Source organism: Stegodyphus dumicola, chromosome 2 (assembly GCF_044657685.1).
Source record: "Stegodyphus dumicola isolate Sdum_Otavi_A_Nest chromosome 2, ASM4465768v1".
Lineage (NCBI taxonomy): Eukaryota > Metazoa > Arthropoda > Arachnida > Araneae > Eresidae > Stegodyphus > Stegodyphus dumicola.
This window is the reverse complement of record NC_140769.1, coordinates 97,965,856-97,979,732: the sequence shown is the minus strand read 5'-3', so window position 1 is coordinate 97,979,732 and position 13,877 is coordinate 97,965,856. Positions and strand designations below refer to the sequence as shown.

General features: G+C 31.6%; 1 protein-coding gene across 5 annotated transcripts in view; it reads right to left on the bottom strand.

The window, feature by feature from the left end:
* The window catches only part of Rrp4 (exosome complex component Rrp4), a 78,912-nt gene extending 65,468 nt beyond the window's left edge, over positions 1-13,444 (bottom strand). For 3 of the 5 annotated variants that reach the window (XR_015039506.1, XR_015039505.1, XM_035362972.2), the window contains exon 1: positions 13,236-13,440. Coding sequence is in view for 3 of the 5 variants with exons in the window: in XM_035362972.2 (XP_035218863.1) it covers positions 13,236-13,348 (113 nt within the window). In the remaining 2 variants the exon portion in view is untranslated. Of the gene's footprint in view, positions 1-13,235 lie in introns of all 5 variants that reach the window. The other 2 variants (XM_035362973.2, XM_035362975.2) reach the window with 2 other exon arrangements.
* Between the last annotated feature and the right edge of the window lie 433 nt (positions 13,445-13,877).

Below are 13,877 nucleotides of genomic sequence, written 5' to 3'. Positions count from 1 at the left end.
ATAGATATTTACAATGATTCAAGCACATAAGGTTACCATATGCGTATATCATATCATGTAAAACTGTACTTTGTAGTCAACTTTTTATGGAAAGAGATTTACATTGCATTTAAAGAAAAAATGAGGAAAAAGGAGCGAGGGGGGAGGAGAAAGATAGAAATGAGGTAACCTCTTTTACCAGAAATCAAATAAAAAAGTGGAAGAATATTCAATGATATAATTAAACTACTTCTAAGGGATTTCATATTGCAAAACAAGACAGATTTAATTTCAACCGGCTTAGTCTGCACAAAAAGGTTTAGTAGTTTGATTAAAATTAATATTATTGACAGAAAAAGGATAACCTTACACAATTCTTGCTTCATACGCACAAAAAAAAATATTTCATACAATGAAATTGACACACACCCCCAAAAAGTATAGGTTAATCTTTGGATTATGGTAATTTGGCAATTTTTTGGCAAAAATTTGGAGTCCAACCCTGCTACGGCAACCTGCTAGTAGTTTGGATGCAATTTTGTTTTCACGAAGTAAAGGCAATTTTTTTTTTTTTTTTTTTTTTACTCAACATTTTTTTCCCAACAATCTGCTAGCCAAATTATGCTTATACTAGAACTTTTATGGAACAGAAGTGCTTAATCATGATGAAGATTAGGTGCGAAATTGGGAGAAAGTGCAGAGTCGCAAACTGCTTGCCGCATTTTTAAGAATTGCACATACACGGTATCCATGTACACGTCGACCTATTTTCACTTAAAAAAAAAAATCTTAGAATTGTACAAAAATGGCATTGCGCACACTCTTGGCTTTATCCATGTACATCGCTAAAGTCCTAGCTAGTAACCTTTATCGCCTTACCAAAATGTTGCCATATTCCAAAGATTAGCCAAAGTATGTTGTCAGGTCATTAAAGATCAAAATGTACTAAAATTGGATACTTCTGTATTAGAGATGAGGTTAAGTTTGGCGAGAAAGAGACTTTACTAATAGTACAAGGAAGCCGCCCAAAATCTACGATTGCCAAGCTGTACAAATGCATAATACATAGACGATGTAGAATGCATAATACATAGATTAAAAAAAAATTGCCGATTTTGCTTTCATATTAAATTATAAGTAAATATAAAATAGAATTAAAGGCACATGTATAAAATCCCATTGACCATTTTTGCGAAAACCAAAAAAATGTTTCCAAACACGATTTTTCATCAACAATGTTAAACTATATACTAAATACATGGTTGTTACTTTGATAAACTATTTGTGTTTCTTTAAACCAGAATTCAGTTCTAACAGCTATTTCTCTGCTTTTACATCCCAAAATGATAAAAATTTGGGATCTAACTACTATAGAACAGAATGCGACTGAGCATTTTGAAACTAATGGGATTTTGGCATCAAAAAAATTCATCAACGAGCACGTTATGAAAATTTACTTGAAGTCAGACAAACGATGGCATTGTAAAGTTAAAAATTGTGACAAGCGAGTATCCATTCTTTAAGAAACTTAGTTGGAGGGTTAATATAGCATTTCTGACCGCACTCAGATTTATTTACTGTTGGTGCAATAAGTGAACAACTCCTGAATGGAGAAAAGAAAAATTCCATTTGAGTAATAAGACAGTGATAGATTGGAATAATTATTTAAGAGAAGCTTGTGCATGCAGCCTTTTGTCAAGACTAAAAGAAAAAAAATCAGAGGACCTAACCACACAGTGGAAATCTCACAGTCCTTTTTGCATTTTGAGAACTTCTCAAAATGCAAAAACCAAACAAATAGAATACTCTCTGAGCAATGGATGTCTGTAGAAATTGGTCAAGTGTTTTATCATAAGAGTTCCTGATTGATAGCAGCAACCCTCTTACAAGCAATTAAAGAAAATATAGTACTTATGTATTAACGCAACCAGGCCAAAATTCGCATAAATCCCCAAATTTGGCGACCCTACTTACGGCAACCCTACGTGTTTAAGAAAAAAGTTTCTTTGTAAAAAAAAAAAATAACGCTGGGCGTGTACTACCACAGCAATGGGTTTTCGGCAGAATTTGCCGAGAAAAGAAAGACTTTTTTGGTTACTGTACCTAACAGAAGCGCCGTTACTCTCATGGAAAAAATTTGCGAAAATATCAAGGAAGGAAGCATCATTTATTTGGATTGCTGAAAAGGGTACAATACAAGTGAGTTCGAAAATGCTGGATTTCTGCATGGAACTGTTAATCACAAATATAACTTTGTGGATCCCAACATGGGCGTCCACACACAACATATGATACGTTGTGTTGTGTGGATGGCATACAAGACTGACAAAATAAGAGCTGAAAATTTTGAATATTTCAAGTTTAATCACAGTTATAATTTTGTTGACCCGGATACTGGTGCACAAACACATAACATTGAAAGATTACGGAGTTCAGCAAAATGACGAAAAAAAAAGCATCGTAGAACTGCACAACAGCACTTGTATTTATGCTACTTTATTTGGCATTGTCTTCATAAAGAAGACTTATCATTTATTATTTATTATCATTATTATTTATAGACTTATCATTTGAATGCTATTAGGGAGTTTTAGCAACCAGCATAATGCTATTTTTTATGTAGAGTACATGTGGGGCTCAGCCAAATGGCGCAACAAAAAACAGAAAGGAACAGGCCGTCATCATCTTGACTCATACCTTATCGAATTTATATGGCGCCAAGCTCAAACTGTTAATGGTGAAGACGGTTTTCAATCAGTGCTAAAAGCAATAGCCAAAAGATTTCCGCCGAAAAAATAATTCTGCAACTTATTCAAATTCGAAACCGGAAGGGTTTAATTGCTATTTTATATTTTAAAACAAAATAATATAAAAAACTGTATTAAAAATTATCTGTAATTAATAAATGTACATTTTCTTTCTATTCATACTTTTTTACTCAAACTTACAAATTGCGCCAACCTGGTTGCGATAATACGCAAGTACCGAAAATATTAAAAGAAGTATCTTATTTTTTCTGACTTGTGGATGGCATACAAGACTCACAAAATAAGAGCTGAAAATTTTGAATATTTCAAGGTTAATCACAGTTATAATTTTGTTGACCCAGATACTGGTGCACAAACACATAACATTGAAAGATTACGGGGTTCAGCAAAATGACGAAACAAAAAGCATCGCAGAACTGCACAAAAGCACTTGTATTTATGCTACTTTATTTGGCATTGTCTTCATAAAGAAGACTTATCATTTTGAATGCTATTAGGGAGTTTTAGCAACCAGCATAATGCTATTTTTTATAGGCTTTTCATTTAAATAGCTTTCTGTAGCTGTTGCTAATAATTTTAAAATACTTTTATGTTTAGTTAATTTTGTAAATTAACTGTGTCAGAAACTGTTTTAATAGTATGTTCTAAAACAGAGAAGTCAACATTTTTAAAAATTAACTTTCTGCTTTAATTTCCATTAAATATGCACTGGGGAACAATATGAAACAATTTGCTATCAGTTTGGTGGAATTTGTGCCAACTTTACTCGTCCATATGATTTTACACATGTACCAAATTAAATTTTAACATGTGTAACACTTTTGCAAAGAACATTATGGCATTGAATAGTACCTGAATGAATCACCACCAACAAATTTCTAATCTCACATACTTTTAAATAATAGATCATGTTTCCTTACAAGCAATCAGCATTCTCTTAAAATTAAAGAAATACCACATTTAAACACAGGACAACATAGTTAGTACACACACCAAATGGATAAAATATGTTAAATTATATACATATAGATGAACTTAAGATGTTCTGTGGTTAACTATCACAGTAATAAAATGATTTATAAAAGTAATAAAAGTTACTTCTTATTCAAAATACGCACATTATTCTAACAACGTACAGTCTTACTTTTCTTTTAATGTACCTTATTGTCACATTAACATTATAGCAAAAAGCAGTATAGATAATATGTATTAAAAAATTAAATCAATGAAAAATCTGGGGTAGAGTATACTTTAAGGTACCCCTTGTATTATGGCGAAGTTGTTGTTTCATTTATCGCCAAGTTGTTGTTTCATTTATGGTAGCCTGAGTCATTGAATGTTATGGAAACCCTATTGTAACGTAATCGGGTGCATGATTCTGGGAAATTTTGAAACATAGGATGTTTTGAAAGCATTTTTGTGGTGTGTGTTGGTTTGATTCTTTAGACGGAAGAATGGCCGAATGCAGTAAGATTAATTTGTAATTTGAAGCTTCTGTATGATTTGGAGCGAAAGAGGAAAAGAGCTTTAATTGACTGGTGTGTAAATGAAGGTTTACTTAGTAGCCATTATAAGTGTCCTGTATGTAGGATGGATATGCGTTTAGTCGAACGTAAAAACCGTTTAGATGGATTTGAATGGGTTTGTAGGAAGAAAGGTTCAGATGGTCATTACGTGAAGCGTTCCATCAGAAAGAGTACCTGGTTTGAAAAAAGTCATTTGAGTATGACTGATATTTTGATTTTTACGTGGCTCTGGGTGTACGAAGCGAACTCGAAAATCATGGTAAGTGAATATTTGCTTTTGATAGTGCTTAAATGTATAAAATGTTTTTCCTTTTTTATGTTATTTTATTGTTTGGTTTAAAATGTATTTTATTGAGATTATGTATTTTCTTGTTTGCCTATACTGTAGAATTTGGTGCTCCTTTGGGCTGATCTTTACAATATGGTAACTGGTAGTTTGGCGACATTTTGGAGGCGATAAAGGTTACTACCTGGGACTTTGGTAATAATGTGAGCAGTACTCAGTTCCGATTACGCATTATTTTGTGTGAGGGAAATGAGAGATCATGTGATATGTCATGTGATATTAATGGACGAATTACAGTTCTTTAATCGGAAAAGGGGGGAAATCGGGAAAAAATCTGGAAATTTTGTATTTGCCTTTATTCTGTGTTGTGTGAAACAGTGTTCGTTAACTTTTGGATCCCATGGCCCTAACTAAAGTGAATTCGAAATGCGTATTTAGTGGGATTGAAAGGGGTGACTTTAATTTCCTGCTGAAAGCCAGTATAACCGCAACATTCCAAAGTTCCAATAAGTGTTTCTTTAAGGTTGTGCGAGATAAAAGTAAAGATGTTTTATTAAGTTATTTATTTTACCTGGTACCTTGGTGTGAACTATAAGTATGATTTTAAAGATCCTGAAATAGAAATAAGAAAAGTTTATCGGACACGTAATCAAGATTCTGAAGAAGAATAGGTAAGTTAGTATTTTTAATTATTTGAGGATATTATTTTTATGCATTGTTCTAAATGTAAGGTGGAAGTAAAGTAATTTGCGTAAACGTGCATGGAAATAATTTAAATATTTGACACTAAGTATTTGTAACCATTTGTAAAGAAGTAAAGGTATGAATTAGTTAGTGACATTTGTAATATAATAGATAATGTAGAGGTAAAAGTTTTTGGATATTTTATTTATTTTATACAGGGAAATGTTCATATTTGGAAAGGGTATGTACTTTTTCGCGATCAGGTAATTTCATATATGTTCTTTTTACCGGGTTTAAAGATTCAGAAAATTGTTATGCATTTTCGTGAAATTTTTCTAATTTATGAGAAAAAAGCAGTGTACATGGATATAGTGAAGAGTGTGCGCAATGCCATTTTTGTGCAATTCTGGGATTTTTTTTAAGTAAAAATAAGTCGACGTGTACATGGTTTAGTGATATTTTAATTAAATGATAGTTATTTTGTGAATGTTATGTTTGTAGGAATTTGGTATACGTTTAAGTTGAAGTAAACGTGCATGGAAATAATTTAAATATTTGACACTAAGTATTTGTAATGCTTGTATGAATTCGTTGGTGACGTGTATAATATAATAGATGATTTAGAGGTAAAAGTTTTTGGATATTTTATTTATTTTATATGTGGAAATGTTCATATTTGGAAAGGGTATAAACTTTTTCGCGATCAGGTAATTTCATATATGTTCTTTTTACCGGGTTTAAAGATTCAGAAAATTGTCATGTATTTTCGTGAAATTTTTCTAATTTATGAGAAAAAAGCAGTGTACATGGATATAGTGAAGAGTGTGCGCAATGCCATTTTTGTGTAATTCTGGGATTTTTTTTAAGTAAAAATAAGTCGGCGTGTACATGGTTTATGTGTATGTGTTATTTTGAAAAACGCGTAAGGAGTATGGTATTGTGCACTTTTTCCCAATTTTGCAGTGAATATTTGTCATGATTAAGCAGTTTTGTTAGATAAAATTTCTAGCATAAGTGTAATTCGGCTAGTAGACTGTTGGAAGAAGTGTTCAGTAGATAAAAAGAAAAGAAACATGTCTTTACTTCATGAAGACAAAATGGTGGCGGGAAAAAAAAAAATAGAGGGTTGCTGTAGGAGAGTTGGTTGGCAAATTTTCGCCAAAAAAACGCCAAGTTACCATAATCTAAAGATCAACCCTCCTTTGACTTTATAAGTGAAAATATATCGATGTGTACATGGACAAAGTAAAGGCAGTGCGCAATGAAAGTTTGTGCAATTCTGGGATTTTTTTTTAAGTGAAAATAGGTCGACGTGTACGTGGATAAAGTTAAAAGAGTGCGCAATGCCATTTTTGTGCAATTCGGGGATTTTTTTTTAAGTGAAAATAAGTCGATGTGTACAGGGATACCGAGTTTGTGCAGTTGTTTGTATTGTTATTTTGGCTTTGTGTAGTGGCGATTTTTGTGCTTCGCAAGACAAAATAACGAGTCGTAGATTTACACAAAATCAGTATCCATGTACCACCAAAAATCGGCAAGTTTCGCCAAGGAGTATTCTAAACTATACTTTTACCAAAATCTGTACTGTTCGGTTTTGAGGGATGTAAAAAAATTGCAGCGAAAATGTACGCGCAAAAGCGCCAAATCTAGCGTACGCGCTGATTTCAGATTGCGTAAGTTTATATAGTTCTATATTTCTTAAGATGCCATTGAAATACCAGTTTAATTTTTAAATCCTTTTCTGATATCCTATGGATTTAACAATTTGGGAATTGCCCATGATGAAAAGTCGGCAATAGAATTTTGGGTAAAGTGCAGAAACACCCACTGTTTGACGTATTTTTAAGAATTCTACATACTTGGTATCCATGTGCACATCGACCTATTTTCACTTAAAAAAGAAAATCCTAAAATGGCTCTGTGCACACCCTTGGCTTTATCTATGTACACATCGACCTATTTTCACTTAAAAAGTAAGAAAAAATTGACAAAAATCCAATTGTTTTTACCCAAACAAGCGGCAAACAAACAAGTGAGCGATTCTGCACTTTACTGGGAATATTTTCAAAGAAAAGGCATTATTTATTATAGAAAATTACGTTTGAACAACCAACGAGATGAAATTATGCTTTAGCGATAAGTTGATAGCAAAATAGCGATGCAGGCACCCATTCAGTTATGTTTAGCAATTTTTATATAAATTATAGTAATGATCTGAAATAGTTATTATTTTATGCTTCCATTTAGTCATGTTTAGCCTTTTTCATATAAATTATAATAATAAAAATAAGTATTATATGAAATTTACCTTTAATCTAAATTAAAACATCAATTTTAAATAGCTATTTAGGTTGATCTTTACAATATGGTAACTGGTAGTTTGGCGACATTTTGGAGGCGATAAAGGTTACTACCTGGGACTTTGGTAATAATGTGAGCAGTACTCAGTTCCGATTACGCATTATTTTGTGTGGGGGAAATGAGAGATCATGGGCTATGTCATGTGATATTAATGGACGAATTACGGTTCTTTAATCGGAAAAGGGGGGAATTTGGTCAAGTATCTGTGGATGTATATTATTTTGTATTAAGCTTCATTGTGTGTTGTGTGAAGTAGGGTTGAATAATTTTGGGATTGTATGGCGCTGGCTGTCTAAAGTGAATTGTAGATGTGATAAAGAGAATTTTTTTTAATCAAATTCTATCAAATTCGGAAAAAAAAATCGTTCAGTAATTTTATTGAATCCATAATAAAAGTGTATCCACCATGTAAGGAAGATTCGGAAGAAGATTAGGTTAGTTAGACTTTGTTAAGAATGTGAGTAGTATTCAGTTCTGATTACGCATTATTTTGTGTGAGGGAAATGAGAGATCATGGGATATGTCATGTGATATTAATGGATGAATTACTGTTCTTTAATCGGGAAAAAATCTGGCAATTTTGTATTTGGCTTTATTCTGTGTTGTGTGAAATAGTGTTTGTGAATTTTTGGATCCCATGGCCGTAACTAAAGTGAATTCGAAATGGGTATTTAGTGGTATTGAAAAGGATAGTAATAAATGTTTTTTAAGGTTGTGCGAGAGAGAAATAAAGATATTTTATTATGTTATTTATTTTACCTCGTATCTTGCTTTGAAAGATAAGTATGATTTTAAAGATTCTGAAACAGAAGGAAGAAAAGTGTATCCGCCACGTAATCAAGATTCTGAAGAAGATTAGGTAAGTTAGTATTTTTAATTATTTGAGGATATTATTTTTATGCATTGTTGTAAATGTAAGGTGGAAAGGAATTTGGTATTATTGGGAAAATTGTTATTAGCAATGATTTAGTTTAAAGTAATTAGGATTGTAAGGTAATTTTTATTAATTTAATGTATGTGCTCATTTATATTTTAAGTAGTGTTTTTGAATTTAATTATATTTTAAAGAAATGATAGTTATTTTGTGAGTTTTATGTTTGTAGGAATTTGGTATACGTTTAAGTTGAAATAAACGTGCATGGAAATAATTTAAATATTTGATATTAAGTATTTGTAGTGCTTGAGGTATGAATTCGTTGGTAACGTGTATAATGTAATAGATGATTTAGAGGTAAAAGTTTTTGGATATTCTATTTATTTTATATATGGAAATGTTGATATTTGTAACGGGTAAATACTTTTTCGCGATCATGTAATTTCATATATGTTCTTTTTACCGGGTTTAAAGATTGAGAAAATTGTCATGTATTTTCGTGAAATTTTTTTAATTTATGAGAAAAAAGCAGTGTACATGGATATAGTGAAGAGTGTGCGCAATGCCATTTTTGTGCAATTCTGGGATTTTTTTTAAGTAAAAATAAGTCGACGTGTACATGGTTTAGTGATATTTTAATGAAATGATAGTTATTTTGTGAATTTTATGCTTGTAGGAATTTGGTATACGTTTAAGTTGAAATAAACGTGCATGGAAATAATTTAAATATTTGATACTAAGTATTTGGAATGCTTGCGGTATGAATTCGTTGGTGACGTGTATAATGTAATAAATAGATGATTTAGAGGTAAAAGTTTTTGGATATTTTATTTATTTTATATGTGGAAATGTTCATATTTGGAAAGGGTAAATACTTTTTCGCGATCAGGTAATTTCATATATGTTCTTTTTACCGGGTTTAAAGATTGAGAAAATTGTCATGTATTTTCGTGAAATTTTTGTAATTTATGAGAAAAAAGCAGTGTACATGGATATAGTGAAGAGTGTGCACAATGCCATTTTTGTGCAATTCTGGGATGTTTTTTTAAGTAAAAATAAGTCGGCGTGTACATGGTTTATGTGTATATGTTATTTTGAAAAATGCGTAAGGAGGATGGTATTGTGCAGTTTTTCCTAATTTTGCAGTGAATATTTGTCATGATTAAGCTGTTTTGTTTGATAAAATTTCTAGCATAAGTGTAATTCGGCTAGTAGATTGTTGGAAGAAGTGTTCAGGTGACAAAAAGAAAAGAAACATGTCTTTACTTCGTGAAGACAAAATGGCGGCGGGGAAAAAAAAAAAATAGAGGGTTGCTGTAAAAGAGTTGGTCGCCAAATTTTCGCCAAAAAATCGCCGTTACCATAATGTAAAGATCAACCGCTATTTACTATTATACTTCCTTTCTATACTCTTATACTTTCCTTTTTGGCAGCATTGACATCAACAATAGTTTGGCGATTTTTTACGGCCGTCGAAACCAAATAGTACCGAAAAATCATTCCTTTATAAAAAAATTTAAAATATTTTAATTAATATTCTAAATTTTTTGTAATAATATTTTAAATTGGTACTTTTCCGTTTCGCCGGCGCAAATCTCACCAAGCAGACTTTATTGGCGACAACATACAGTATACACATAAAAAATATTTTAAAAATGTCAGTTCTAAGAATTCTTTTTTTGAAGGCATAAACATTTTAATATCGCTTAAAATTTTATAAAAAGGCCAATAAATAAAGACAATAAATTTGTAAAAAGACATTAATTTAAGAATTTACTATGTTACATGGTTCAACATCCTGATTCGCCGGTTCATATCACGACCCCAAGCGATCTCATCTCACATAAACTACTCTACAAAAATCTAATGCTCTCAGTAATCATCTACATTAATTTCAAGTTAAATCTTAATGTGGAACACAAGTTTAAATGCAAGAAATATTTCAATTCGTGCGAATAGCTTACTCAGAAATTATGTAAAACTGCAGTGCTTTACTTCGCTAATGCATTCTCATTAGAATGGATGAATTTAACCCTTGACTTTACCTTTTCTATATTTTCGGCTTCGGGTAAGCGCTGTGATTGTATTCTAATTGACTTAATTACCGAAAATGGCCTTAGACATAAAACTGAACTATCTGATAAAAATTCTATGTAATTATATACCAGTATTGAAAGAAACAATGAATCTGATAAGAAAAAGCTGCGACTTGTTTTGAAAATGAGGCGTAAAACGTTACCAGCGAGAATATTCCGTTTGGCATCGGTTGTACCATTATTGGCGACTTTATCGCTTGCGCCGGCAAAACGGAAAAGTACCTTTAAATTTTTTGCACTGACAAAGTGATTCTAAAAATTTTATTATAAATCCGAGCTACTATGAAACTGGTTATAAATCTGTTGTAAGACTGAATTCTTAAGATTTTCTATATTGTCTTTAAAAATTAAAAAGTGCTATTTATTTTTTAATTTGTTATATATTAGCTTGGTCTTCAAATATTAAGACAGTTTTAGATGGTGACAGTCTGAACATTACGTGCAGTGAAGAACAAAATTTTATTCTGCTGTAACTAAAAAAGGAATTTTTTACATCACATGAAGACAAAAGTAACAGCATATATTACACACATGTTTATTAGAGTTCTAATATCTTCACAATGATAAGACACCACAATATCATTGCTCAATATACGGCATAAGCACAAAATTTTTTTGGAAGCACTTCCGCAGAGAACCCGGTAAATGTACACATCGCGAACTTTGGCGATAATAGTTCAAACCTGGTAACCCTTCGGATATATCTTATTCGCTTGTTCGAAGTATGCAACCATTCCTCTTGTGTTTATTTTGTTGAATTATCACTGTCGTTGTTCGCATTTGCAGATTTATATTATTCTTCTCTTATTTATTATTATTTTTTCTGAATTTTTTAACAACAAATAAATAGAAATATTTTCGTAGCTAGATGCCAGTTCTCGTTCGGGATGAAAGGAGGGGTGAATGTTAATTTGTAACATGGCTGTTCAACGTTGTGTTCTTAATTATTAACAGCTCTAAGAACCATGAGGTTTCCAGCGTCTAAAATAATTTGCTTTCATAGACCGCAAAAATGTGCATGTGCATTTTAAATAATTAAGTAATGCTTTTATTTTTATTATTGGTTATTGTCATCTAAAATTCTGAGAATAAATCAATTTTTATGGTGTAAAATTTTAACAATATATTGTTAATGCTTTTCTAACAATAACCTTTCAGCGGATGGCAGGTGTGACATAAATAAATGATTAAATTGAAATAAAAAAATATTGATTATCTAAGATGACAGAATAGTTTGATGCATCACCATGGTCATAAAAATTAGAAAAACCACTGCTGGTGTAAGGAATATATTGCTTTCTGTGATAACTGGAATTTAAGACAAATTTTTTTCGTATATCACGTTTAACCGGTTAATTTCAGTATATTAATACTAATTTATATTTTTTAAATGAATTTTTATTTCCGTTATAAATGCTTATATATTGTCTTATGCTTAATAATATATTCTTTTCTGTGTAACTTGAATTTAATACAAATTTATTTCCGTATATCACGTTTAACTGGTTAGTTTTACATCTACATGCTTATTATCTGTGAATTTTTACTACCATATGCTTAATATATTGTTTTATCTGCTAACTTGAATCTATATGCACTCAAAATCACGTTTACCGCTCAGCTCATCGCCGATGAACCGCGAGCTTGGCGAGTAAAAATGATACGACGCCAATGGGTTCTTTCCCGAAGCACCAACAGGTTCTCTGCGCATGAAAACCCAATATTTTTTCATACTTCTAATGAATTTAATGCTTAAACATTAGGTATTCTTTATTCAACAATTTTGACACAACAGTTAAAGCATGAGCTAAAATTTCCTGAATTATACTTTTATGTCTCAGGACACTTACCATATTCACAAAATTATTGAATGAAAACGCTTCAGAAGGGGTAAGAATTTGTTTAATTAACAATTTCAATAAAGCCAAAGTAAGCTGGAAAAGCAGGCAATTTATTGTCCCTATTCAGAAATAAGGGGCCAGGAAAGAGAAGATCAAATTTTATGATATTTGATATTGTTATTATAACATAACACTATTTTAGCAAAATAAAAAAGTTCTTCTACATATTAATTACCATATTTCGCACAAACATATTCTCTCACACTTGGCAAGGTATAGACAGATAGGCAAGAAAAACATGTAAACTTCTGATTTTAATTGGCAGTAGACCCTTTTATTCTTCATTTTAATTTGGGTACTTCCTCTTTCTGTCCTAAAAATAGTAACTATTTATAATAATGCAAACTAAACTGTGTTAATATAGTTCTGCCAATTAAAATTATAAGTCTGCTTTACACATTTTTACACAAATATATACATTAAAATTTACATATGCCTGTCAATATAGATATGTTAAATAGCATATTTAATCCTAGTATATGGGATATATACTATACCGTATACTAGGATTTTAACCAATAGTACTTCAGAGACATAAAATTGCATTTTAGATGAACATTGATATAAAAAAATTGGCAGTTCATATTTATGCACACATAAACATAGATTAAACTCCGCACTTGTTCAAAAATAAAACAATAACTATTCATTTAACATATAAACACTAACAATGACAAAAACGTCACGGAAAATAACTTTCCTGAATTCTTCATATTATTTGCTTAATGCCTCTTTTAACTGCATATATCATTGAAAGTACCTCATAAAACCAGGATCAGATGATATAACATAACCCGGAGTGACAAAAAACTCTATGTCTTGGGCAGGAAGTTCTTCCTCAGGCATTTCTCTACTCAGTCTTATATCAAACATTTTTTGGAATATTTCTCTCAATGCTTCTTACATTTAAAAACATGTTCAGATGCGCAGCTCCAATATGCGCCTGCTGAACCACTGCCATATACTTAGAACTATATATGCTTATCCGAGAACCAAGGCTCGTTCTTCGGCTTAAAGAATTATGCCGAGATTTTAGCTCATGACATTATATATCCAAAATTAGTTAATATAGCTGCAGCATATTAAACTAAACTATAGTATGCATAAAAAACGGAGTATACAGACTATTCCCGCTTCTTCATTCGAGGAGATTTGTTTGAGTAAGTTAGATCAGTGTCTCTCAACCGCTGGTCCACGGACCAGCACCGGATGCGTATTTCCAAACCCTACCCTAAGGCTAGCTCTACCCTACCCCACTTTTCGAATTTTTGACGTCATGGACCAAGGCCAACTCAACTAGATCTAGTTGGCCTTCCATGGACGCGTATTTCCAAACCCTACCCTACTTTTCGAATTTTTGACGTACGGAAATATCGATTAGTTTCACCTGGCAAGACGCCTA